The sequence below is a fragment of the Euleptes europaea genome, chromosome 1 (genome assembly GCF_029931775.1).
Source record: "Euleptes europaea isolate rEulEur1 chromosome 1, rEulEur1.hap1, whole genome shotgun sequence".
Classification (NCBI taxonomy): Eukaryota; Metazoa; Chordata; class Lepidosauria; order Squamata; family Sphaerodactylidae; genus Euleptes; species Euleptes europaea.
In genome coordinates this window covers 57,810,704-57,835,907 of record NC_079312.1, presented here as the reverse complement: position 1 = coordinate 57,835,907, position 25,204 = coordinate 57,810,704, and the positions used below count along the sequence as shown (strand labels likewise).

At 43.6% G+C, this 25,204-nt stretch overlaps 2 protein-coding genes across 2 annotated transcripts in view; one reads left to right on the top strand and one right to left on the bottom strand.

The window, feature by feature from the left end:
* EEFSEC (eukaryotic elongation factor, selenocysteine-tRNA specific) overlaps positions 1–15,464 on the bottom strand; it is a 210,495-nt gene extending 195,031 nt beyond the window's left edge. Inside the window, exon 1 of the mRNA XM_056846950.1 lies at positions 15,170–15,464. Within this exon, the coding sequence (XP_056702928.1) occupies positions 15,170–15,464 (295 nt within the window). The remainder of the gene's footprint in view (positions 1–15,169) is intronic.
* Positions 15,465–22,821: 7,357 nt separating this feature from the next.
* Positions 22,822–25,204, top strand: part of RUVBL1 (RuvB like AAA ATPase 1) — a 35,155-nt gene continuing 32,772 nt past the window's right edge. Inside the window, exon 1 of the mRNA XM_056853603.1 lies at positions 22,822–22,979. Coding sequence (XP_056709581.1) covers positions 22,839–22,979 — 141 coding nt within the window. The 5' untranslated portion in view covers positions 22,822–22,838. The remainder of the gene's footprint in view (positions 22,980–25,204) is intronic.

Below are 25,204 nucleotides of genomic sequence, written 5' to 3'. Positions count from 1 at the left end.
AAAAAGAAAACTATACAACCATCAATATCAATTATTTTACACGCACATTTTTTTCTGCAAGCTTTCAGGAAACCAAAGTAATTCTCGAGCATAAGAACTCGTACATTTTTATATCTGAGCAGATGGACTGTCTCCCTACCATGACAGTCAGGCTGATCAGAGACTGAAATACCATTTTTTATTACAAGTCTCTTTTCCCCACCTCAACTTCCTGCTAGAATAGTAAATCACTCCAGAGGGCCAGGGTCACCTACAATAGGGGGATTATGGATTTCAAGATCATAATTGCTGCTCTGAAAGTCACAGGCTAAAATAAAAAATACACGTCAAAACCCAGTGCGGTGTAGTGGGTAGAATGATGGACTAGGACCCCGGAAGACCTGAGTTCAAATCCTTACTTCTACCATGGAAGCTCGCTGGGTGACCTTGGGCCTGTCACAAACTCTCAGCCTGGTCTAGCTCACAGGGTTGTTGTTGTGAGAAAATGGAGGCGGGGATAACGATGTTCTCAGCCACTCTGAGTCCCAACTGAGAAGAAAAGCAGGACATAAATAAACAAATGCATGCATATTCAAGAAGCACAGAGCTTAGGTAGTTACAGACCAAGGTTACTTTACAAGGCCAGCACTCTGGATTTCTTCGACAATAGCCTTCGACAATATCCAGCACTCTGGATTTCTTCCACTGATCCTAGTTCATTTCTAGGCCTTAATGCTGAAAACATAATACTTTTGTCCCTGACAAAATAAGGAGTGGAGAGGGGAGGGTCAGAATGCAAATATTATACCTCATTTTCTTTTTTGTTTGTTTATGAGTGTAGGGAGATGTGGCCTAATGCAGTCGTGTATGTGTTGATACAGCTAATATAAAACATCCACAATGCAGACATCATTCATGAGCCAGGTAATCTTTACATGTATTAAATCTGACCCTTGAATTAATACAGTGAGAAGCAAAGCCAACTGCTCTTCCCGGCTGATCGACATTTAATACTACTTAAATTGTTAATAATATTAATTTTATGAAATGCAAAACCTTTTTTTCCTAAAAAGAGAGGTGCCTGGACTCCAGAAGCAAAGCTAACAGCATTCTTTAAAACGGAAATTCACCAGACACAGCATCCTCCCCTTTTGCTTTAAGAGGGAAACTTCACTGCAGTGATGAAGTGGAGTTCAGGTTTGAACTTCAGGCTACGCAGACCCTACCCTTTATTTTCTTCCAATTCAAATGCAATGACCTGTTACCCTACACATTTATCATAAAGATCCTACTTTGTAAGCAAACACTGCCCTCTTGTGCACTAGAACATCCAGCAGAAAGATTTTGTTTCCTGCTTTTAAAAACAGATTTTTCATACCAGCAACAGATTTCTGGGCGGCTCTTTCTATATTTGTGCCTTCTTTATTTTAGGCACATGCCATTTAGAACAGACAAAATGTGGAATACAGGCTCCAGCCCAATAGAATGAAGCCTTGACTACTTACCATGAGAGCTCCTTCTCTTCTGAGGCAAAGGGCATCTTGAGATGTGTGGAATACAGGCTCCAGCCCAATAGAAGAGCAATACGTAACGAGTACCAACAGTACAGTTTACAATATGTGTAATATACTGATTCCCTGACCTGGATAGCCCAGGCTAGCCTGATCTTGTCAGATCTCAGAAATTAAGCAGGGTCAACCCTGGCAAGAATTTGGATGGGAGACCTCCAAGAAATATCAGGGTCGTGACGTGAAGGCAGGTGATGGCAAACCACCTCTGAAGGTTTCTTGCCTTGAAAATCCCACCAGGGATTACCATAAGCCAATGTGACTTGACGGCAAAACAAAACAATCATTGACTCGTGGTGCATGCTCAGAACGAAGCTTCTAATACAGTGCTAATACCTTAAACTGAGCACGGTAACTGGTGGACAGCCAATGGAGTGACTGCAGAATGGGTGTAATATGCATACTCCATTTAGCTCCCAATAATAGCTGAGCCATGGCATTCTGCACCAACTTGAGTCTGAGTTGATTTTGAGGGGGGAATCAATGTAAAGCACATTACAGTAGTCTAGTATTAACTGTGTGTGTTAAGTGCCGTCAAGTCACTTCCGACTCATGGCGTCCCTATGAATTAATGTCCTCTAAAACGTCCTATTGTTAGCAGACTTGCTCAGGTCTTGCAAACTGAGGGCCGTGCCTTCCTTTGTAGAGTCAATCCATCTCATGTTGGGTCTTCCTCTTCTCCTGCAGCCTAAGTCAATTTAACAATGCAATTTCATTTCAAGCAAGCTCTTTAAAACTGTTGTAAAAATCTTATATGGCACATTAGTCAATTTTTTTAAAATAATTAAATTTTGGTTTTGAAGGAGACCATTTTCCTACATAATTTCTTGATGCAGTTGCACTATATTCATGCAAGTACACAGGACATTCTCTATAGTTTTGTTAATCTGTTGAAACTTAGCCGGGGATGAAAGCACAAAAACACAACCTAAATCGGAGATTAAATAACTAGGCTACTTTCATAGTAGTATTTATTAGGGCAAAAACAGGATCTTCAATCAACTCCTGACTTACTTTATTGGAAGAGGAGAAATTATTTCATCACTTCCAACACTTGCTGGACCAATATATAGACTGATGAATGTTTAATTTGAAAGAGTTATGACAGAGCTGAACACAAGCATTTAGGGGGGGAAACAATGAAACCCCTGCTATCAGAATCTTACAAATAATCTAAATCAGAACAGTTTTGAACCACAATACCCACCTCACAATTCTCTTGATCTTCCAAGATTTCCATTATAGTCTTTTGAATCAGCAAAACCTACTTTTGCTATATTCAATTACCCTTCCTCGCCCACCCCACCCCGCCCTTGCAAGAGTTCAAAAGTCTTGGCCCCTCCAATGTATCAGGTATGAATTAATACCCTTCCTTAAAAGAACACAGCAGCAAAGTGGAAACAGACACTTGCAGGCAGCGGCCTTTGAAAAGAACTGCGGGGACAAATGGTGACAATGAAGCTCCGGTCAAAAGTAAAAAGGTCAAAGGTTCAGACAAGTGCAGGGAATTACAAAACTACTGCTTGGTCTAAGTTCCTCCCACAGGTTTAGACAATCTGGGTCAAGCGACAGTTTTCAGACTAAAATGCTCAGAGACTTCCTCTGGCCTTTGAACGTCCATAAAGGACAATAGGCAATATACATTTTAAAAATGCTCTTACAGAAGCTCTCTCGGCCAACAAAAAGTCAGCAAGATAAAGGGAATCTTAAACAGCTTTACCTAAAATAAACAGCTCAATAGTGAGCACACGATGTGTGTGGGGGGCAGGAGGGAGGGGAGGCTAAGGTGAAGTAATCATGTTCTCCTGTATTAGTGTGCTGACCCTTTGTAGGGCATGAAATTAACTAGCAGCAAGTAAAAAATCTGCTACTTGTTAAACTACTTCGCTACACAGAGTGGCCTTAAAATAAAATATGGGGATTGAGTTTCTTCCAGTAGATTAACTTGTATAACCTCTCAGCAGGCTTCCCCTATCACTGAACTCTTGGAGAAACCACTCAGGTCCTACTTGGAAGTATAGACGTTTTTAGAGGAATATACAGCATAATGAAAAACTGAATTGCTTGGAAAGCCTTACCTTGACAGCCATCTCGTCTGGTCTAAAAACAGACTGTGAACAACTTGGTACTGAAGTATACCAAAATATTTTTAAAAATTAACAACATTCAATGAGGAAGAAAACTAAATCAGCAGGTTAAATCCCACTTTCACTATAACCTCAATCTTACCATCCAACCTTTCAGAAGGGGTAGAAGTATCTGTAGCATTCTCTATTCCTGGCATGTAGGTGAAAAATTCTTTTGATTTACTGCATGATATACTTTGTTTTCAAGGGCAAAGTCTATAAGAAAAATGCAACCACCAAGAATGAAAGATTACTTCCATCTTCCATTTCTCTTGTGTTTGGTTAGTGTTCAAATATTCTGCATGTACTTAAACCTAAAGTTTTACCCTAAAGAAGATTCTCGGAAAAGTATTCTTGAAAAGTATCTGCAAGGTCAAATTCAGCCTTGTGCAACAGAACAGATCCTCTTAAAAGGTCCTTTAGTAGAAACACTTGACCCAACACTGATTTTAAAGTACAGAATTTTTAATCACCACTTTGTAGGAAAAAAACAAAAACCCAAATTTGATTCAAAGTATATATTCAAAGTATTTGATTCAAAGTATACATATAGACAAAACTATTCTTAATCCAAGGACCTTTAGTTCTATAGAAATAGAAAGCAATCTTGATATCCTGTTGGGAGCTCAACAAACTATTTTTGTGTTGCACATCTGATTAAGGATATTTGCACTTAAGATGACCATATAATGGAATAACAGTGCTTGGTATTTATTTTAGCTATTTATTTATTTGGACATTAATGCCCTATTTTTCATGAAGTACGGTACCTATCAAATCTATTAAAATATATTTATATCCTGCTCTTCTCCAGAGATTCAAGGTAGCTAACAATATGGCAGAAAGAATACAAAAAAACCATAAACAACCAACATCAGTACAGATATAGCCAGCCAGTGATGCAGCCCTCAACATCAGACACAAAGAACAGTCTCAACAAAAAGCCCACTGAAAGATGGCCTTGTACACCACCCTAAAAATAGGTAAGGAGGGTGTTCTCTGAACCTCCTCTGGGAGGCAATGCCAGGGAATTGGCCCCATGACCAAGAAAAATCTTGCTTGAACAGAAGAGGGATAAACACCACTATGAAAGAACACCAGTAACAGAAGCTAAGCACTGATTGGTTTGACTTACAGATTACAAAATAAATCATATCACTCATCATCTGTATATATAAGTGCAATAGCAATATTTATCATTCATTCCAGCTTGCCTTGGTAGATCAAAATTGCTTAAACAGGTGGTTAGACATTGTACACATACAACTGAAGATCCAGCAAGATCCATCAGTGGAAGGCACTGACAGGTCTTTCTCATGTCATAGGTCTCATGTCGTAGGTTTTTCATGTCATATGTTCCCTTCCCCCTAGCAGTCTCTGACAACCCCAGAAAAGTTGTTTCTGACGGTAGCAGGACCTGCATGGAGCAATAGCATTCAAGGCTGCAGTGACAAAGGGGATGAAATCATCCTTTCTGCCTCTTCCATCAACACAGCTAAGCTGATGAAAGGGAGAGGACAATTTCACTCCCTACTTCCTTCCACCTGGCCACTACAGCCCTCCTAATTCACGTGGCTATTATTCCACACAGGTCTCACATCCCCAGAAATAAACTTCCCCAAGGTCAGAAAGGACTGCAGGGGGAAGGGGGCACAGGAAAGATCCACAATCCTCATGTCCATCCAAACTGCTAGTAGGCAGTAATCTTAACTTTTTTTCACTGCTCACTCTCTGCAATTAAAAAATAAAATAAAATTTCCTGAACAAGTCGCAATCCTGAAACAAATAATTTTCATGTTGCCCCTCTTCCTTTAACAGGATAGCAGGCAAATAAGGAACTTGAGAACTACCAGAAGGTTTTTCACACTCAGGTTCTATTCAGATATGATGAACAATCCACAATTTGCTCACCATGTAAACAAGCATCAAATCCTCCTGTTCATGTACTCCCTCTGCCCTCCCATCACATGTGGAGCTGAGATTGAAGATCCCCAAGCTTCTGAAGTCTTTGATCTAACTTCAGTGTGTTATAATGTCCAAATTCAGGAACTTCACCAAGTATGGGCTTGTTTAGAAAAAAAATACACCAAAGTAATTAAGGTGCTTGAATTTGGACATTTCAACAAATTGGAGTTAGATCCAAGATCTCAATTGTAGCTCCATGCAACTTTGTGGAAAGAGTTCTCTCTATCCCATTTTCCCCACACTATTAATAGTTTTATAAACCTCTGCCATGCCCCCCTTTAGCTGACTATTCTAAACTTGAGACCAGTAGCACCATAAAGACCAGCAGAAGATTCCAGGGTATAAGCTCTCACAAGTCAAAGCTCACTTTAGCCTTTCCTTACAGAGAAGCTGCTTCAGGGAAGCCTGTGAGGTGTAGCGGTTAAGAGCAGTGGTTTGGAGCGGTGGAGTCTGATCTGAAGAACCGGGTTTTGATTCCCCACTCCTCCACATGAGCGGCGGAGGCTAATCTGGTGAACTGAATTCGTTTCCCCACTCCTACACATGAAGCCAGCTGGGTGACCTTGGGCCAGTCACGCTCTCTCAGCCCTACCTCACAGGGTGTCTGTTGTGGGGAGGGGAAGGGAAGGTGATTGTAAGCCGGTCTGAGTCTCCCTTAAGTGATAGAGAAAGTCGGCATATAAAAACCAACTCTTCTTCTTCAGTCCTTCATTCATTTGGTTGCCCTTTTCCAGCTCTACAACATATTTTATGAGATAAAAGTTATACAAAGTCATTTAAACTGTAGCAGTATTGTTTTTATTTTGTTTCCTAACAAATACCTAGCACAGTGTTGGAAAATCTGCCCTTCCTAACGGTGTCACTTGCCTACACATTAAGAGGGGGGGGGGTTGACCACAGAGAGTCAGATAGATAGAAAGGACTCAGGAGGTATCTGTAGTCACACCTCACCCTCATTTCCTGCCCTTTGATGTTTAGAGCTATATTGTCAGGGACAATATCCTCTTCCCTCTCTCTTCCCTTTTGGCCCATCATCGAAGCAAGACCTAGGAGCCGGGCGCTCTCTGCGCCCAGGCCTTCCACCCCAAGATGGAGTGGAAGGCAGATGCCCTTTTACACCTAGAGAAATAGCAAGATAGATTAGGATACAGAACCCTCGTTTGTCCTTTCCTGTCCGAAGTGTATTTCAACCAATAAATGTACTTTAGTTTGATTAGAGCAAACGACTGCTCCTTTGTTTTCACACATACACGCACGTGTAGCTTCTGCTGCCGCTAAGCTTAAGGCATTCTGCTAAATGCAGGAATATCTTCACGCCAGATATTCCAACAGGTTATGGTGGCCCAGAATTTTTGAAAGCCCAGACAGCCACCTTTCCGAAAGAGATTTGCTGCTGAGAGATCTTCCTGACTACGAAGGGTTACAGATTCGCGTTCCGGCCGTCTCAACGAAAGACTGGTGGAATCCAATCGTTTCCCTACAGCCGCAGGAAGGAGAGCGTCTCTTTGAAGAAAAAGGAAGGTGAGCTCAAAAGGCCCCGAGGGGAGGAGGTGCTCGAATTGATTTTTGTGTGTGCGTGTTTACTGCAGCCTGCTACGATGGCTCGGCAGAAAGATGACCGCCACAGAATTGAACTTTTGAGTGATGAGAATTATAATTCGTGGAAAAAAAGGATAGAAGTTGCCATGAAATCTGAGAGTTTAAGTAAATATCTCAGCGAAGATCCACCCAATAACCCTAGCAACGATTGGCTGAGGGGGGATGGAAAAGCGCAAGACCTTATTCTGACGAACATTACCGACTCCATTCTTTGTGAATTGCGTAATGCACAGACAGCTAAAGAAATGATGACTATCATTGATGGGATGTTTACCAAGAAAGGTTGGCCCTACTTCCTAGCCATGAGAAGAAAATTGAGCTCTTTAAAGTACAGAGATGGACAGAATATTAGAGAGCATATTTACCAATTGAAGGAGCTTCTTGCGCAAATAGAGTTAGCAGGGATGCCTATTACTGAAACAGAGAGATTATGTACCTTGTTTATAAGCTTGCCAGAATGGTGCATTCCACTTGTTGGGCAACTAGAACGCAGGCCTGATTTGACTTTTAAGGAGGCATGTCATGAAGTTACTATGGAAATTGTGAGAAAAGGAATGTGGAACGACCAGTCTTTGTCCGAAGAAGTTGCTTACAAACTTACAGTGAGGGATCACCATGTTGCACAAAGGCCCCCTTCCCCCAAACTGCGGAACAAAGACTTGAGTCACGAGGGACGAAGGGAGGGGCTGAGCAGAGCGGGAAACGGTCAGTTTGAAAGGAGCCGTTTTGGCGCGAGAGCAAGGAGCCCCTCCCCTCAGATGGGATCAAGAAGTTCAACTATTGTTTGTTTTGGCTGTTCCGAGAAAGGCCACAAGGTGTCAGACTGTCCCAACAAACGTGATTCAGGGTCAGAGGGCCACCGCAAGGATTTTTATGAACGAAAATATGATGGAAGGGCCAGACATTTTAACTACTCGATTTGGGAAGCGCAGTCTCAGACCCCTCATTTTATCCTTGATTCTGGTTCAACTGTGAACATTTGTAACCGAAGAGGTCTCTTTACCACACTAGAATATGTTTTCCCGCAAGAGGTCATTACAGGCAATGGAGAAAAGGTCATTGCACGGCAAAGAGGGGATATTTTTTTGACTTGTCAGCTGCAAGATGGTGAGATATGTGAATTTCCACTGAAAGATGTTTTATATATACCTGATTTTTCACGTAATGTAATTTCTTGGAGTAAGCTTGCTAAAGAAGGTTATGAATTTCATGGAAGGGGAACCAGATGTACAATTTCATTGGGTGGGAAACCTTGTATGATTACTGAACAACGCAATGGGTTGCCAATTGTTCAAGAGGAAGAAGATGCATTTTCAGACAAAAGCCAAGAGGGTCAATCGCATGAAGTGTACGACGATATTCACCAAGATGAAGTTAATTTGGAAAAATGCTGTGGGAAGACAGAGTGTTCAACCTTGTGGCATAGGCGGTTTGGCCATGCCGATCTTCAAACGATCAAGGAAATGGCAAAGGGAAATCTAACCCAAGATTTTGTTTTTACAGACTGTGATTCTGAAACTAACTGTGTTTGTTGCATCAGGTCCAAAGCAGTGAACAGGCCTGTTCCAAAGGATGATGAAAGGAAGACCACAGCCCCGCTTCAACTCATTCATTGCGAACTATGTAATGATCTGCCACCAACACTGGGTAATTTCAAAGGTTTTCTCACCCTGATGGATGATTATTCACATTATATTGTTGTGTATTTGCTTTCTGAGAAATCACAGGTCTTTGAGAAACTGAGAGAGTATGCAGCCATGGTGCAGAAAAAGTTTGGACGGAAATTACAAGTTCTTCGCTCGGGTTCAGATGGAGAATACATCTCTAAGACAATACGACAGTTCCTGAAGGATGAAGGCATTCAGCATCAGATGACAGCACCATATAATTCATCTCAGAACAGTGCTGCAGAGAGGTGCAACCGGGCACTAGTTGAGATGGTAAGGTACATGCTCAGAGACTCACGTCTCCCACACAGCTACTGGGGGGAGGCTATCATGGCAGCTGCATACACCAAAAATAGATTACATGCAAGGGCAACAGGGAGAACTCCTTACGAGTTATGGCACGGACACAAACCCTCCATACAGCATCTACGTGTTTTTGGAAGCAAGGCCTATGCCTATATTCCAAGAGAGAAATACAGTAAACTAGATAACACCACTCATGAGGGAATTTTTGTTGGCTATTCAGCTGAAAACAAGGGCTACAGAATAATAGACCCGACCACTAAGAGAATTTCTGTTAGTAAAACAGTCTACTTTGACGAGAGTCGAGCCCAACCAGCTTCAGAGGGGGCAAAGGTTGAAGTGAGCGGCGAACTCAAATACCCTGGTGGCACCTGCCCCAAAGAAGAAGAAGCAGAGGACACTGAGAAGCCTGTGGTGAGCGCAGAAGGGGAAGAGGCCACAGGTCTCCATCCAGAGGGGGCTTCCGAACCAGAGGTGCTTGGTGAACAAGAGGAGAACACGGAGCCTGTGATGAGGAGATCTGAACGCACGAACAGAGGTGTGCCCCCGCTGAGATTCTCCTACCTCGCCAGAATGGCAGAAGAATTCGAACCAACTTGATAGAGTGAGTCAAGTTACACCGAGAGGGGGTGTTGGAAAATCTGCCCTTCCTAACGGTGTCACTTGCCTACACATTAAGAGGGGGGGGGGTTGACCACAGAGAGTCAGATAGATAGAAAGGACTCAGGAGGTATCTGTAGTCACACCTCACCCTCATTTCCTGCCCTTTGATGTTTAGAGCTATATTGTCAGGGACAATATCCTCTTCCCTCTCTCTTCCCTTTTGGCCCATCATCGAAGCAAGACCTAGGAGCCGGGCGCTCTCTGCGCCCAGGCCTTCCACCCCAAGATGGAGTGGAAGGCAGATGCCCTTTTACACCTAGAGAAATAGCAAGATAGATTAGGATACAGAACCCTCGTTTGTCCTTTCCTGTCCGAAGTGTATTTCAACCAATAAATGTACTTTAGTTTGATTAGAGCAAACGACTGCTCCTTTGTTTTCACACATACACGCACGTGTAGCTTCTGCTGCCGCTAAGCTTAAGGCATTCTGCTAAATGCAGGAATATCTTCACGCCAGATATTCCAACACACAGAACTTGACTCTTCCACCACTGCTCACCAAGACAATATTTTCACTGAACTCTCCACCACAAACCCAAGACCTCTTTCCCAGTCAATCTTTACCACTTTAGACTCCACAGGCATATGTTTAAAGTTAGGATGTTTCACCCCCAAACTGCATTACTTCACACTTACTCACAAAGAGCCTCATTTGCCACACTGTTACCCACTCACATAGGTGGCTCTTAATGCTCATCACCAATTCCCAATCATTTATGAACAAACTGAAAAGCACCAGTCCTAACACAAAATCTTTGGAAGATTTCACTGCTTATTTTCCTCCATTAGGAGAAATGTCCTATTAATTCCTTCCTGTTGTTTAACTACCGGTAGTTACTAATCCAAGAGAGGAATTATCCTTTTATCCCATGACAGCTAAATTTGCTCAGGAGTCTTTAGTGACATACTTGGTTAAAATTTTTGCAAGTCCAAGAACATAACATCTACCAACTCATCTTGTTACACATTCAAAGACCGACAAAAAGCTAGTAATACCAAGCATTACTTCACTGAAGTCATAAATATTCTTCCTCACTATGGCTCATTCCTACAGAATTATTCTTTGCTTAATAATTCTGTGTTTAATAACTGTTTTCACCAATTTACAGAGGACATTAGACTAACTGACTTCTACTTTTCTGGGTGCCACCTGTATCCATTTTTTAAAAATCAGCATTGCATTTGCTACCTTCGAGTCCTTTAGGCTGGACTCTGGAAAGCCAGGATCATGAATCTTCTTCACTTTCCCTTTCCCCAGCAGTCCTTTGCAATCCCAGAAAATGTAACTGAATTTGCCTAATAGCAGTATGGTCAACAAATTCAACAACACTGTAGCACCATGTCCTATGTACCCCTCAGGACCAAGTCCAGGGGTCACCTCCACCCCAGGCAGTTTCATAGATCACTGTTCTAGAGCACAGTAATTTATCCTATTTTGCCTCTTCTGTCACACCCATTTGCATTATTCCAGTCATTGTGAGGATAGCTGTATTGTAGATTTCAACTTTAAATCACTATTTAGGACTGAGAACTGAGAGGTTGCATTTTGGTTCTAGTGTAAATCTGCAAAAATGCATTTTTCACTGTTACAGCTAACTTACAGTTTTCAGACTTAAACGATAATTTATGAATAAACAGCTTTAAAACCAGAATAAACCTTAAAACAAGTGGAACAGAGTTTACAACAAAAATTCTTTGGGATGCTGAGAAGTGTCTTATAATATGCTTTTACAGATCACAAACTTGAAGGTTTAATGAAGTCATGTGCTGACCTATGAACAAACATAAATTGGCCCTACCCCATAACTGCTGCATCTCTCAGATTTGCAATTCAGTAAAATCTGTTTTCCCCTTTTGTAACAAAGCTCTGGGTATGAAGCCTGGAAATTTAACCTTAGGTACAATTTAGGAAAGACTTAGGTACAATAGGAAGTCAACTTAGGTACAAAAGGAAGTAAACTTAGGTACAATAGGAAAGATGAGAATGCTTATTGATTGGTTTCTATGGGGTATGCTAGTGTTCTATGTATCTATACAATAATGTTATAGTATTATTACTATTATGTTTATGTTTATATCCCACCCTCCTTGGCACTGCCCAGCAATAATGTTTTGTTTAATCAGATCTAAAATTATCAGATTATTTTAAAATAAAATTTTTAATTCATACATTGACTGTTTATTGGCTGGGAAATACAGGGTTTCACTTTGAACCTGGAACAAACTAACAAAACAAACTTCAATATCTCTCAGAGATTGAGGGCTGTGCCCTGTAAAGACTGAATGTTTTAAGGGAGCATTCAGTTAACAAGCAGCACTATGATTAGTGGTTAGTGCATTGCTTTAATTCAAAGGGATTTTAATCTCCATGCAGCTGTTAAAAGTAACACCCCCTCACAGATGGGTCCAAACAAATGCCAGAATCTTTTACAATCTTTTCTGCATTGATTGTTATCCTGATTGCATTCTCCTCCTCAAGATCACTCTGGTCACATGGTCAACAGTACTTGCCTAGTATTAAGCTACTGCGTTGCAGTAGACTAATATATAAATCCAGGGATGCATATAACTGACCAGGTGTTTTCTGTCAAGGAAAGGACACAGTTGGCAGACAAGCCTTAGCTGCCCAAAAGAACACCTTGTTACCACCTCCACCTGGACATCCAGACACAGTGCTAAGTGCAGGAACATGCCCAAATGGCAAAAATGAGTCATTAGGGGGAGTTCAATCACCTCCACAACAGGCTGAACGCCTATTCCTAGATCACCTGAACCAACTAATATTTAGTCCATCTCACCTAGATTAAGTTTCATAGGATGGCAACTGGTCCTACCCCCTGGTTCTATCTCTCTACAAAATAAGAACTGTCAGCACAAGAAGTAGGGCATTCATGGTAATGGCATTGACAGTTATTGAATATACCATCAAAGGAAGGCTATCAAAGCCCTACTTCTTATTTTATACACTGAAGATAAGTTAAAATGTATCAACATTTAATACCTCAATATATTATTTCTGTCAACTGAGTTGTCGAGGAAGCTTTATCTCAGTGGTTGTTGGTTTTTTTACTAGATTTTGTTAGTTTTTAACTTTGTATGGAAAGAAAAATGGGATAGAACTTTAGACAGTAGACCCTCACTTTTCACAGTGATCTTGGGATCACTGCAAATGGAGAATACTGGGAAGCAGGAATCTGCAGGTGAAAAAAGATGATAGAGGCGGTATCACATGATCAGACCAACAGAGCAAATAAGTAAAATTATGAATCATTAATGGCGAGTTCTTGGGCAGGTTTGCAAGCAGCCACTGACCTATGGCAAGTAGGAATTGCTTGTAGAAACCCGGCAATAAAGCCCTTATAATCTGAAGAGAGTTCACTCTTCCAGGAGGTTAATGTGCCACAAATGACTAATATGTACTAAATAAATAAATAAAATTCTGTGGATCAATAATTTATGTCGACAGCTTTGCAAGACTAAAGTTAAAGCATCATCCTATTCTCAACTAAGCGCACCCTCTTGCCAATATTATCTATACCTTTCTGTACAAATGCAAGAGCAAAAGGGTAGTCATTCTGCTTGGCTGGCCCTTACAATGGGAACTTTCCCAAAGACCAGACTTTAGCATCTGTCAAAAACAAACGCTGGATGATAATGACTGAAAATTACTCTTGTAAGTAGTGTAAATCTCTGTTATTTTTTCTTCTACAAGCTCTCTGCCCAAAACCATTAAAACCAGGTGGAGTACAAGATCCTATTTTTTGCTAAACTCTGAGTCTGAGGGTTTGTTCAAAATATCAATGAAAATGTTACAAAGTAAGAAGAAAGCAACATGGCAAGCACCATCCCCCCATTCTCAACAATGTATTTTAAATTAAATAATAGTGTCTGGAAACAGAGTTATGGGTAAAATGGCATATTTTTCTTAAAAGAAACAACTTATAGAGATTGTTTACATTAGCAGTCCTCAAATTATCTGAGCGCTGGTCTGGGCTACATGAAAGCAACTCACACCCTTCCTAACCCATAAAATAAATGAAGAAGCAAAATCCTTACAGCCAAATAGTTTAGTTAACATAGCCGCTTTTACTGGGATTACAGTACTTCATGTTAAAACACAAGCATAAAACAAACAAACAATAATAAACAAGTGTAAAGTTGTGCTTGCTTGTTTGTATCAGGAATCATGATCTCAAAAATAATGGAGAGCCAGTGTGACAAAGCTGTCATGGGGCGGCTTGCTCTGAAACTTATTGGCTGCCTTTCAGCCAGCCATTCTCTGAGCCTAACCTACCTCACAAGGCAGCTGTAAGGACAAAATAAAGGAGGGAACATATACACCACCCTCCACTCCTTGGAAGAAGTACAGGATTAAAATTGACTATCGACACAAATGCAAATGGGATGAATCTGACAGCCTTTAAAGTGCCACAAACTGTAGTTTTCTTTCTGCTGATGCACGTACGCAGCGCACATTCATTCCCTACGTATTTACACATAAATACGATGCTATTCGGTTTTTCACCACCCACACCATCTCTGCCCAAAAGCAACACAGGGGTTGCGTGCGGCGATGGGGCGCCCTTAATGCTGCTGATTATAAACGAGGGAAGCCCACGAGCTGTGTGCACGCTATAGAGATATCCTACGGTTATCTATATCCAGTAACATAGTTCACAGTGGGTAGCCCTGTGTTAGTCTGTCTGCAGTAGTAGAAAAGGGCAAGAGTCCAGTAGCCCATTAAAGACGAACAAAAATATTTTCTGGCAGGGTAGGAGCTTTCGTGAGCCACAGCTCACTTCTTCAGAAAGCTCCTACCCTGCCAGAAAATATTCTTGTTCGTCTTTAAGATGCTACTGGACTCTTGCCCTTTTCTACTACTGCAGACGGACTAACACAGGGCTACCCACTGTGAGAGCACCTGGATGGCCCAGGCTAGCCTGATCTCGTCAGATCTCAGAAGCTAAGCAGGGTCAGCCCTGGTTAGTATTTGGGTGGGAGGCCACCAAGGAATACCAGGGTTGCTGAGCAGAGGAAGGCACTGGCAAACCACCTCTGTTAGTCTCTTGCCTTGAAAACCCCAAAAGGGGTCGCCATAAGTCGGCTGCGACTTGACGGCACTTTACACACACACACACTGTGAACTATATCCAGTAGAGAGCCTTGCACAGAGGGCGCCCAGTTGAAGAGGCGAGGGGGAGGAGAGGGACCGAGCCCGGTCTGGCCCCTTCTATCTCAGCGGTGCAGTGGCAGGAACCCCCTCCCCAACACCGCCCTGCCTGCCCCACTCTCCCCTTACCGCCAATGATGGTGCGGATGAGGGAGGCGTGTCCCGGGCAGTCCACCAGGGTGAGCTGGAGCTGCCCAGGCCCGAGCCCCAAGCGCGGGGGCAGCTCGGCGCAGAGGCAGGAGAAGCCCAAGTCGAGGGTGATGCCCCGAGCCCGGCTCTGCGGGGCCCGGTCGAAGGCGGCGGTGGAGCCCACGGTGCTGAGGGCCCGCGCCAGCGCCGTCTTGCCGCTGTCGATGTGGCCCAGGACGCCCACGTTGACGTTGAGGCGGCGCCAGGCGCCGGGGGCCGGGGCCGCGGCGCTCATGCCGGCCGTGGGGGAGCCTCGGGCGCCGCGCGCTTCGCTCGCCAGCCGGTCCGCCTCCTAACAACACCCCCGCCGGAACACCGGCTCCGCTCGGGCCGTTCCGGGCAACCGCCGCGCCGGCCCGCGGGCCTCGAGGGGTTGGTGCGGGGAAACGAGACGCCCAGAGGAGCGGGGCGCGGCTGGCGCAGCCCTTCGCGTGACCTCTGACCCGGGGCGGGGGGGGGCGGCCGTTCATATACGGATGAATCCCCCACTCCTGGGTAGGCCATTGATGCACTGGGGGGTTGTTTGCCTTAGGTTTGCCGCTCTCTTGGTGCCCATTTCGTTGGGCGTCAAGTAGCGAGCTTTGTTACATGTCAGACAGTCGAGGGTTAATGTTCACAGTGAGTAGCCGTGTTAGTCTGTTTGCGGTAGTCAAAAAGGGCCAGAGTCCAGTAGCACCTTAAAGACTAACAAAAATATTTTCTGGTTGGGTAGGAGCTTTCGTGAGCCACAGCTCACTTCTTCAGGTATCTGAGCTCACGAAAGCTCCTACCCGAAAATATTTTTGTTAGTCTTTAAGGTGCTACTGGACTCTGGCCCTTTTTGACTAAGGGTTAATGTTGAATGTATAGATGCTGACCAGTTCAAGGAAACGATGTAATGTGGTAATTAGCCGAACGGTCAGCAGAGTAACCAGGGCTAATGGTGCCTGTTAGTCACCTACGCAAGCAGTCTGCGTGTTTACTGTCTGTCCGCATCCGTTGTTTGAAAGAGAAAGCAGAATCGAGTCTTGAGTTTTGATGCCAACCTGAAAGGATGGAGAGGCAAATCTTGCCTTCCAAGAATGCCTACTCGTGTGTAAGTTTAGTACCTGCCAGCTCCTGGCAAGGTTAGGAAACTTAGCAATGTAGAAAGGATTATTTGTTTTAGTCCCAGTGAACCCTACCCTTTAATTTAGCTAGTAAAGATTGTCTTAGTAAAAACAAACGACTTTGTCTCTTTTGTGTGTGTGCGTGACTCATCCTTACTTTCAATAAGCCATAACCAACGATCCTATCCCTCTGAAATCGGTAGCAGATGAATGAGTCCGTTCCAGAACTCAGCACATTTCCCGCAGCCAAATTCTCAAAACTCAACAATCAGCCCCCGTGCAGAGTTTTGAGAATTTGGACGGGGGAAATTTGCATCTGGACAGCGGCAAATCCAAGGCAAAACTTCCCATGCAGAAATTACCTTTCTCTCACAATATTGGGGCTGTGCTAGGCTTTACTGAGACATCCTGGGCATCTAGGGTGGCTCACCAATGGATGCCAATGAAACACCAAAATAGTAGGCCACCGGCTGGAGAGGGTTGCCAGATCCAGGTTGAGAAAAGCTTGGAGATGGAGCCTGGGGATGTACTGTGCCATTCAGACAGTCCACCCTCCAAAGCATCTATTTTATCCGGAGGAACTGACGCCTTGAGTCTTCAGAGAGGAGGTGTAATTTCGGGGGATCTCCAGGTCCCACCTGGAGGCTGGCGTCCCTAGTAGCCAACCCATACGTTGGGGCATAGCCAAATGCAAAAACAAAAGCTTAACCTTTTGTTAAGATCAACTACAATGATACAAAACAGTGTGTAAGCTTTGGAGTTTGCAGAATTCTTCACCAGGTTGTTAAAAAATAAAAATAGTTGAAAAATCTCTCCTCCCCCCCCCTTTCCGCCTCCTGTTTTCAATATCCAGCCTGATAGAGCTTTGTGGAGAAATATGAAGGTTCGCACACTGTGTTGTGTTATTTTGGTTGGTCTTAACGAAAGGTATGACATGGCTTTATCATCCTTATGTCCATCCCAACTGCTAGTAGGCAGTAATCTTAACTTTTTTTTGCAGCTCACTCTTCAATTAAAAAAAAATTCTGATCAAGTCACAATCCTGAAACAAATAACTTTCATGTTGCCCCTTTTCCTTTAACAGGTTAGCAGGCAAATAAAGAATGTGAGAACTACCATCAGGAGAAGCAGTAAGGAATCCATGAAATACCCATCTCTACTGGCATTTGACTAGTGGTGTCTATAGTTAAGAACTACTAACCAGTGGTGAAGCCAATCTGAAGGATAATGGAACGGTCTGTTCCCTAGTCTTAAACTTCAGTATGTTCATATGAAGTCACATTTAATTGCAATTGATCCACATCATACAATAGTTATCAACTGAGGGATGCTTCATGTATTACCGTATATACTCGTGTATAAGCCGAGTTTTTCAGCCCAAAAAAAGGGCTTAGAAAACCCAACTCGGCTTATACGCGGGTTGGTAGGTGAAGGGGGGTGGAACTTACCACTGCCGCCGCGGCCGCCATCGCCGCCTGCCCGCGCACCTTCTCTGCAGGCCAGGAGCAGCCGCCATTACCACCTGCCCGCGCGCCTTCTCTGTTCCCCCACCCCGGGCGCCTTCAGGGGGCTTCCCTGAAGGCGCACGGGGCTGGCGGGCTCTTTAAACAGATCTGCGCCTGCCAGCTGGCAGGCACAGATCTGTTCCCCACCCCGGGCGCCTTCAGGGGGCTTCCCTGAAGGCGCGCGGGGTGGGCGGGCTCTTTAAACAGATCTGCACCTGCCAGCTGGCAGGCGCAGATCTGTTCCCCCACACACGTCTTCAGGCGGCCCTGCAGGCCGCTCCTGGCCTGCGGGGAAGGCTCGCGGGCAGGCGGCGGTGGCCCGGTAAGGTAAGCCTGCGGGGGGGGGGGCCTCCTTTCCCACCCTCGGCTTATACGCGGGTGCCTAATTTTTCCCCATTTTGGGGGTGAAATTAGGCACCTCGGCTTATACCCGAGTATATACGGTATAATAAAGACTGGTCCTTGTCAACAATAGCCATGCAGATTAGCTTGGGATTTCACACATTAACAGATCACTTCAGGATTCAATGGTTCCATATTAACATACCACACCCTCATTAGCACATTACCTTGATACTTACAGGACAATGATTAGCACATTACCTTTGATACTTTTTGCAGGACAATGATTCAGCTCAACCCCCCCTTTCTGACTATATATTACTCTTCCTACACACTTGACACTGAGAGACACTGTCCTTCAGTGTTACTCCTCTGAAGATGCCTGCCACAGCTGCTGGTGAAACGTCGGGAAAGAAAATACCAAGACCACGGTTACACAGCCTGGATAACCTACAAGAACCACTGGTCCTTGTGTTTCTAACCACATCTGTCCTGTATCATTGTTAGGGTATTTGCAAGTCTGGAAACTATGGGATAAACATGTCTGGGAGCTGCAACTATAAACAAAAGGATGTCTATACAGTAAAAGACCTCATTATGTACAAGACTCATTCCACAGAATTCAGTAAATTAAAACTTCATGTGTAACAAAAGCAAGACTGAAACCTAGCAAAAGTAAAATATGAGTAGACGAACAAAAACTGATAACTTTTGTTGTGTTTTTGTTGTTCAGTTAGAAATAAAATTATCCTTATTACACACCTAACATGCCTATTTTAGCAGCTGAGAAACTTCGAGTATACTTTCTTGGGCGCTCCAAATGGGACCTCCAGCAAAGACATGAAGAAAACAAAAGACCTGCTATTACTAAGGTTACAAAAACACAACCTTACATATCATAAATAAAGAAACAGAAGAGGGCACAAAAACATTTTTTTCTTCTTTGTTAATTAGATGTAACACACATCTCTCTCATTTCTTCTTCTATGCATTAAACTGTTCCTTCACGAAATGTTGGTATTAATTCTCAGTTTTTAAAACTCATGGGAGAGAGGGCAGGAAGTCAGACCTTTGGGATGGGTTAAAAATGTGAAGGTCATTCACACACACACCACTCTCCTCTGTCCAAAAATAATACACTATTTGACAATTTCAGGGTTCAGCATGTCCCACTGAAATTTGGAAGCTTATGTGAAACTAGGCTATGTCCTGTAACCTCAAACGTTTAGTCTAGGAAAAACAGCTCTTAAGTCTCCAGCTCCCTCCTTGGGTATCACATGGCGTCTGTGCCAAAAAGGAGACCTTGAGACTAGCAGAAGAAAAGTAGGTAAAATACGTTGATTAAGCCCATACAGCAACATTCAAATTTTCTTAATAGCTGTATTATTTTTCTGGTTCAAAATCTGAGAGAAAGAACAAGGGTTTTTGCATTTTCTAAAGAAACAGTGTTGAAAAGGCAGACACATGCTTTACTATTGCCTTCTAAAATGATCTTAACTTCCCCCAGATTAAATGGCACAGACAATTGTTTTGAAGGGGCAGGGGGGAAGAAGAGTATTAGGTTGAACAATAATATTTTTATTACTACTACATATGCTATTTAAAGTTCACGCATAAGAGTTTCCAGGGGTGGACTGACCATTATAGCCACCAATGGACTCCCTGCTCCACCAGGACTAGCCAAGGGGCGCCTGCGCATCATGCAAGGTGGCACCCAGCCCACGTGAGGACACCCAGCCTGGGGAGAAGTGGCACCCAATATGTGCGAGACCCGCATGGCTGGGGGAGGTAACATCCAGCCTGTCTGAGGCCCACACAGAGGACGTTCTCAGCCCTCCCAAGCCACATGGGGGCCAGAGCAGGCAGGCTTCCTATCCCTCCCTTGGGGGTGGGGCCTTTTTCTCCAGGCCATTTTTCCATCCCAGTCTGGGTCATATTGTTAGGTTGGGCAACTAAAATACTTGTTGAAATATTGTTTCTATTCACCCAAATAGCAGCCCAATGTAAGATCTGAAAGTACACTGACCTATTTGCCATCTGTATTTGCCTTAGGCAATGGGGAAAGACCATTGAAGGTTGCGGGGGAAAATGTTTCATCTTTCTATTAGCCATACTAAAACAGGTATCCAGTGGCAATCCTAAACAGAATTACAGCCCAAACCTAACCGGGGGGTGGGGTTTGAAAGGGGTTTGGAGTCAGCACTAGCGTTAGTGCCACTTTTGCTAGCTAAAAGACTGCCGGTGCAGTCTTGCCAGCAGCTTTTTCCCGGCACAGAGGCTCGCGCCAGTGTCAAAGGGGCCATTCCCAGGGGCAGAGCTGACATTAGTCAGATCCCAAAGCCCTTTCAGCTCGGGAACGCCCCTTTTTACAGGTGCTGATTTACACCTGCAAAAAGGCCGGCATAGTCCTGTTGTCTTCTCAAATAAGGCATTTCCAGCTTGCTGCACTCAGCAGCAAGCTGCTTAGGAGGCGGCATGGCTGCACCATCCCCACACCCTGGGTAAGTACCCCCTCCCTTAGGATTGCACTCTTAGTCTTCTAAAGCCATTAAATTCATTGGCTTAGAAAGGTATAACTGTATTCAGGATTGCACTAAAAATCCATCACTACCAATTTATATACACAACAGAAAGTGTGTGTGGAGGTCTGTTCAAAACAAGAGGCCTGTTCAAAACAAGATCAAATCCAACAAATAATAAGTGCACTCATCATGGGTCCAAGATACATCCAACTGTTAGTGTCAAAATAAAAAACAACTACTGGACTGATTGGATCCTGTTTTGTACTGGCCTCTTTCTTTCATACCTCCTTTCTATTTTGTTCAAAGCATATGCAAAACACATAGGAGTCCCAAAGTGAATTAAAATTAATTCTCCCACTGTGCCAATTCAAATTACAGCCAGAAGTCAAAACGTATACCAAACAATTAGACTTCAAGTATCATAAATAATAACCAACATCTAACCTTTGGTCCTAAAATGTAAATTTCAACGTTATCCCTCATATTTGAAGACTGAAAAATGTTGAAGTGCCTCTTCCCCAAAGTACCAGATGCCTCCATATGTAAAAAAGAAAAAAAGGGGGGGGAGAGATGGTTGGGCTTGTGGGAAGCATTTGGTGGGCTACAAATGGGAGTGGAGAGTGATTCTTAAACTGCTGAGATTACTTTTGAAATTTTAAAAAGTATACCTCAATTGGAACCAAATTAGGGTTGCCAAATCCAAATTGGGAAATTCCTAAAGATGTGGGGGGTGAAGGCTGAGGAAGGTGAGGTTTGGGGAGGGACCTCAGGGTGTATAATATCATAGAGTCTACCTTCCAAAGCCATAATTTCTTCCTGGGGAGCCAGAGATCAGTTGTAATTCTGGGAGATATGCAGGCCCCAGGTGGTGGCTGGCAATCCTAATTCATGAGACTGGCAAGCACAAAAACTCTCATCTTCTGATTTTTGAGACTGTATTTTTTTTATGTAACTCCGGAACAAACGTGCCATACTGGTTCTTGTAGGTTATCCGGGCTGTGTAACCGTGGTCTTGGAATTTTCTTTCCTGACGTTTCGCCAGCAACTGTGGCAGGCATCTTCAGAGTAGTAACACTGAAGGACAGTGTCTCTCAGTGTCAAGGGTGTAGGAAGAGTAATATATAGTCAGAAAGGGGTTGGGTTTGAGCTGAGTATTACTCTGAAGATGCCTGCCACAGTTGCTGGTGAAACGTCAGGAAAGAAAATTCCAAGACCACGGTTACACAGCCCGGATAACCTACAAGAACCAATGAACTCTGACCGTGAAAGCCTTCGACAATATTTTAAACGTGCCATACTATTTATTTTAAAAAAGAGCAAGAGTCCAGTAGCACCTTAAAGACTAACAACAATATTTTCTGGCAGGGTATGAGCTCCTACCCTGCCAGAAAATATTGTTGTTAGTCTTTAAGGGGCTGCTGGACTCTTGCTCTTTTCTACTACTGCAGACAGACTAACACGCCTACCCACTGTGAATTATTTATTTTAAACAAATACATACTCAGAAGTTCTAAAAATGACTTAAAAAAAAACCCAGGGCTCCAATAAATTAACAAGACAAAAATTATGACAAAAATGCCGCCCCCAAATCTTACATTAACTTAAAAGTATGTTCATTACATTAGCAGAGATTCGAATAAAAATGCGCTATTTAAAAAAAGCTTTTGATATTGGCCCTTGATGCCCGGGAGGTTTTGCCTTGGATTTTCTGCTCTGTAGATGCACATTTTTCCCATCCGAGTTCTCAAAACTACAAAAAAGCCCCCATGCAGAGTTTTGAGAATACAGAAGGCGAAAATGTGCATCTACAGAGCGGAAAATCCAAGGCAAAACCTCCCGGGCATCAAGGGCCATTCTTTCCCAGCTGCCCTCCTCGGTACCTTCGATCTACAGCAAGCGGGCAAAGCCGGAACCTCTTCTAAGGCGCACAAAGCCGAACCGCCTGGGCGGGTGCGCCAAAACGTCTTCTCTGAGTGACAACACATTTATCCAAACGGAAGCGAGGATTTCTCGCCGGCGACCAATAGGGCTGAAGGAGGCAGGGCTAAGCGCCGGGAACCTTGGTAACACGCGCGGCTGCTGCACGTTGGCTGCGCGTGTGGCGTCGTTGGGAGAGACGGTTGAGCTCCGCGGCGCCGTCTTGGTTACCGGGATGAAGATCGAGGAGGTGAAGAGCACCTCGAAGACTCAGCGCATCGCCGCGCACAGCCATGTCAAGGGCCTGGGGCTGGACGAGAGCGGGACGGCCAAGCCCGCAGCTGCCGGGCTGGTCGGGCAGGAAAACGCCCGGGAGGTGAGAGCGACGCTGCCTGCTTGGGGATCCAGGCCTGGCCTTCCTCGCCCCACCCCCCACCCCCCATTGCTCCTCATACGAAGAGCCCAAAGGGTGCATCTAGTCCAGCATCCTGGTCATAACAGTAAGAGGTCGCCACTCAGGCCATGCCGTGGGTCCAATCCAGCACATGGCATCCATACTGTTACAGGATACTTCTTATCATGGAGGTGCCATTTAACCATCGCTGCTAACAAGAGCTGACGTCTGTATTCTCCATGAGTGTGTCTAATACTCTTTTAAAGCTAAACTAGTGACTGTCTCCACATCGTGTGCGTTTTGTGAGAAAGTGCTTCCTTTTTGGTCTGTGGGGAATCCCTCTCCTGCCTTGCCCGCTGTTGCCCACTCCTCTGACTTAAGTCTTTTTTGCTTGCTTATTTGAGGGGCCAACCTTTGAGGACTGTGCTTGAGCTGCCTACTTTCCTTGGAGATAATGCACAGTGGGTAGCCCTGTGTTAGTCTGTCTGCAGTAGTAGAAAAGGGCAAGAGTCCAGCAGCCCCTTAAAGACTAACAAAGATATTTTCTGGTAGGGTAGGAGCTTTCGTGAGCCACAGCTCATGAAAGAAGTGAGCTGTGGCTCACGAAAGCTCATACTCTACCAGAAAATATTTTTGTTAGTCTTTAAGGGGCTACTGGACTCTTGCCCTTTTCTACTTTCCTTGGGCTGAATCTGACCCAAAGGCCACCAATTACTGATACTTACCAGTGGTGTGGGGTGGAAATTTTTTCTGATGCTGTATTTTTCGGTGGAGAATGTTGTGCCCCACAAATATAAATATAGTCTCTTTATCTATAGTTGTCAGGGCTGTTGTGCTGCAAATGAATCATGATAGGTGGGCTAAATATTTGATATGAATCACAGACAAACCCCAGTGGTTGTTCATGATCCAGGCTAGTACGTGGTGTTTGCCTTCTTTTGCTAACATCACTAAAATATTTAAATTATTTATTTAAGTTAGATTCATATACATTCCTGGTTTCCAGGAAATTTAAGTGCTGCTGCCATTGGGTTGCTCCTGTGGAAAGCTGGGAGGAGTGGAGGAAATTAGGAGAAGGCTGCATGGCATACTGTCTTTAAGATCATGGTATATGCTTCGACTTAACCCCACATACTAAATAAATTGAAAATTGATAGTTAAAAATTGAATCATAAGGTTGGAAAAGCTTGTCTAAGCAACCACATTTTCATGCTCGATATCCCTTGCTTGAAGAACCCCTGCTTGATGCCTAAAAATTATCCAACTGTTTCCTAATTCCCAAAGAAGAATCAGTATTCCTTTTTATAGTGCAGTCTGAAGCACAGTTACACCTTTCTAAGCCCATTGAAATAAAAATGTTTAGAAGGGTATAATTTTGCTTACGATTGTACTGTTAGTAGCTGTTGAGCTGCTGATCTCTTTCATGCAAATCTAAATTACTTTTCCTTGTAGATTAAGAATATTACTTCTTGGCCTGTTTCAGGGAAAAGGCTGACCAGTTGTTCATCCCATCTGTCTGATATCTCAAATTTGTGTTGATATCTTTGAGGTCTTTGCACATTCTCATGTTTCAGACCACCAAACATTCATCTATTCACTGATAACTCAGAGATTGGTAACAAATTTCTGCATCCTCCACCATTGTCATTTGTGCCATTATTAAGTAACATCAAGAGGCAATATTGGAAGTAGTAGTTGTCTGTTGTTTTTTCTGTGTGCAAACACACCTTTTCTTACTGTGTAGATTTGGACTGGTGCTTGGACCAAGCATTCTGCTTTCAATTCTGAAGGTCTGAATAATCAGTCGGGTACCTAGGACTTTGAAATATTTTTCCACTCCTAAATTAAATCACTTTTTAAAAGAGAAGTGCAGAACTAATTGTTAGAGAATGCAATTTGTGACATCAGTATGCTGAATGTTCATGATGTAATCAGCTGGCAGTGGCAGAGACGTGCAGTGAAGTCACATCTCACAGAAGAGGTGGGTAAGAGACATGGGGGATTACCGCACTTGTATTCCCAGGGATGTATTAAGAGTTTGAAAACATTATAAAAAATACTGTTTGCACTTTGTTTGGCTTCTTTAGCTGTGAAGACGTCTTCCAACCATTTATAAGCCGTGGTATCCAAAAACCCTTTTAAAGTGATGTTTTTTATAACGTTTTCAAACTCTTAATACATCGCTGGGAATACAAAGTGCGGTAACC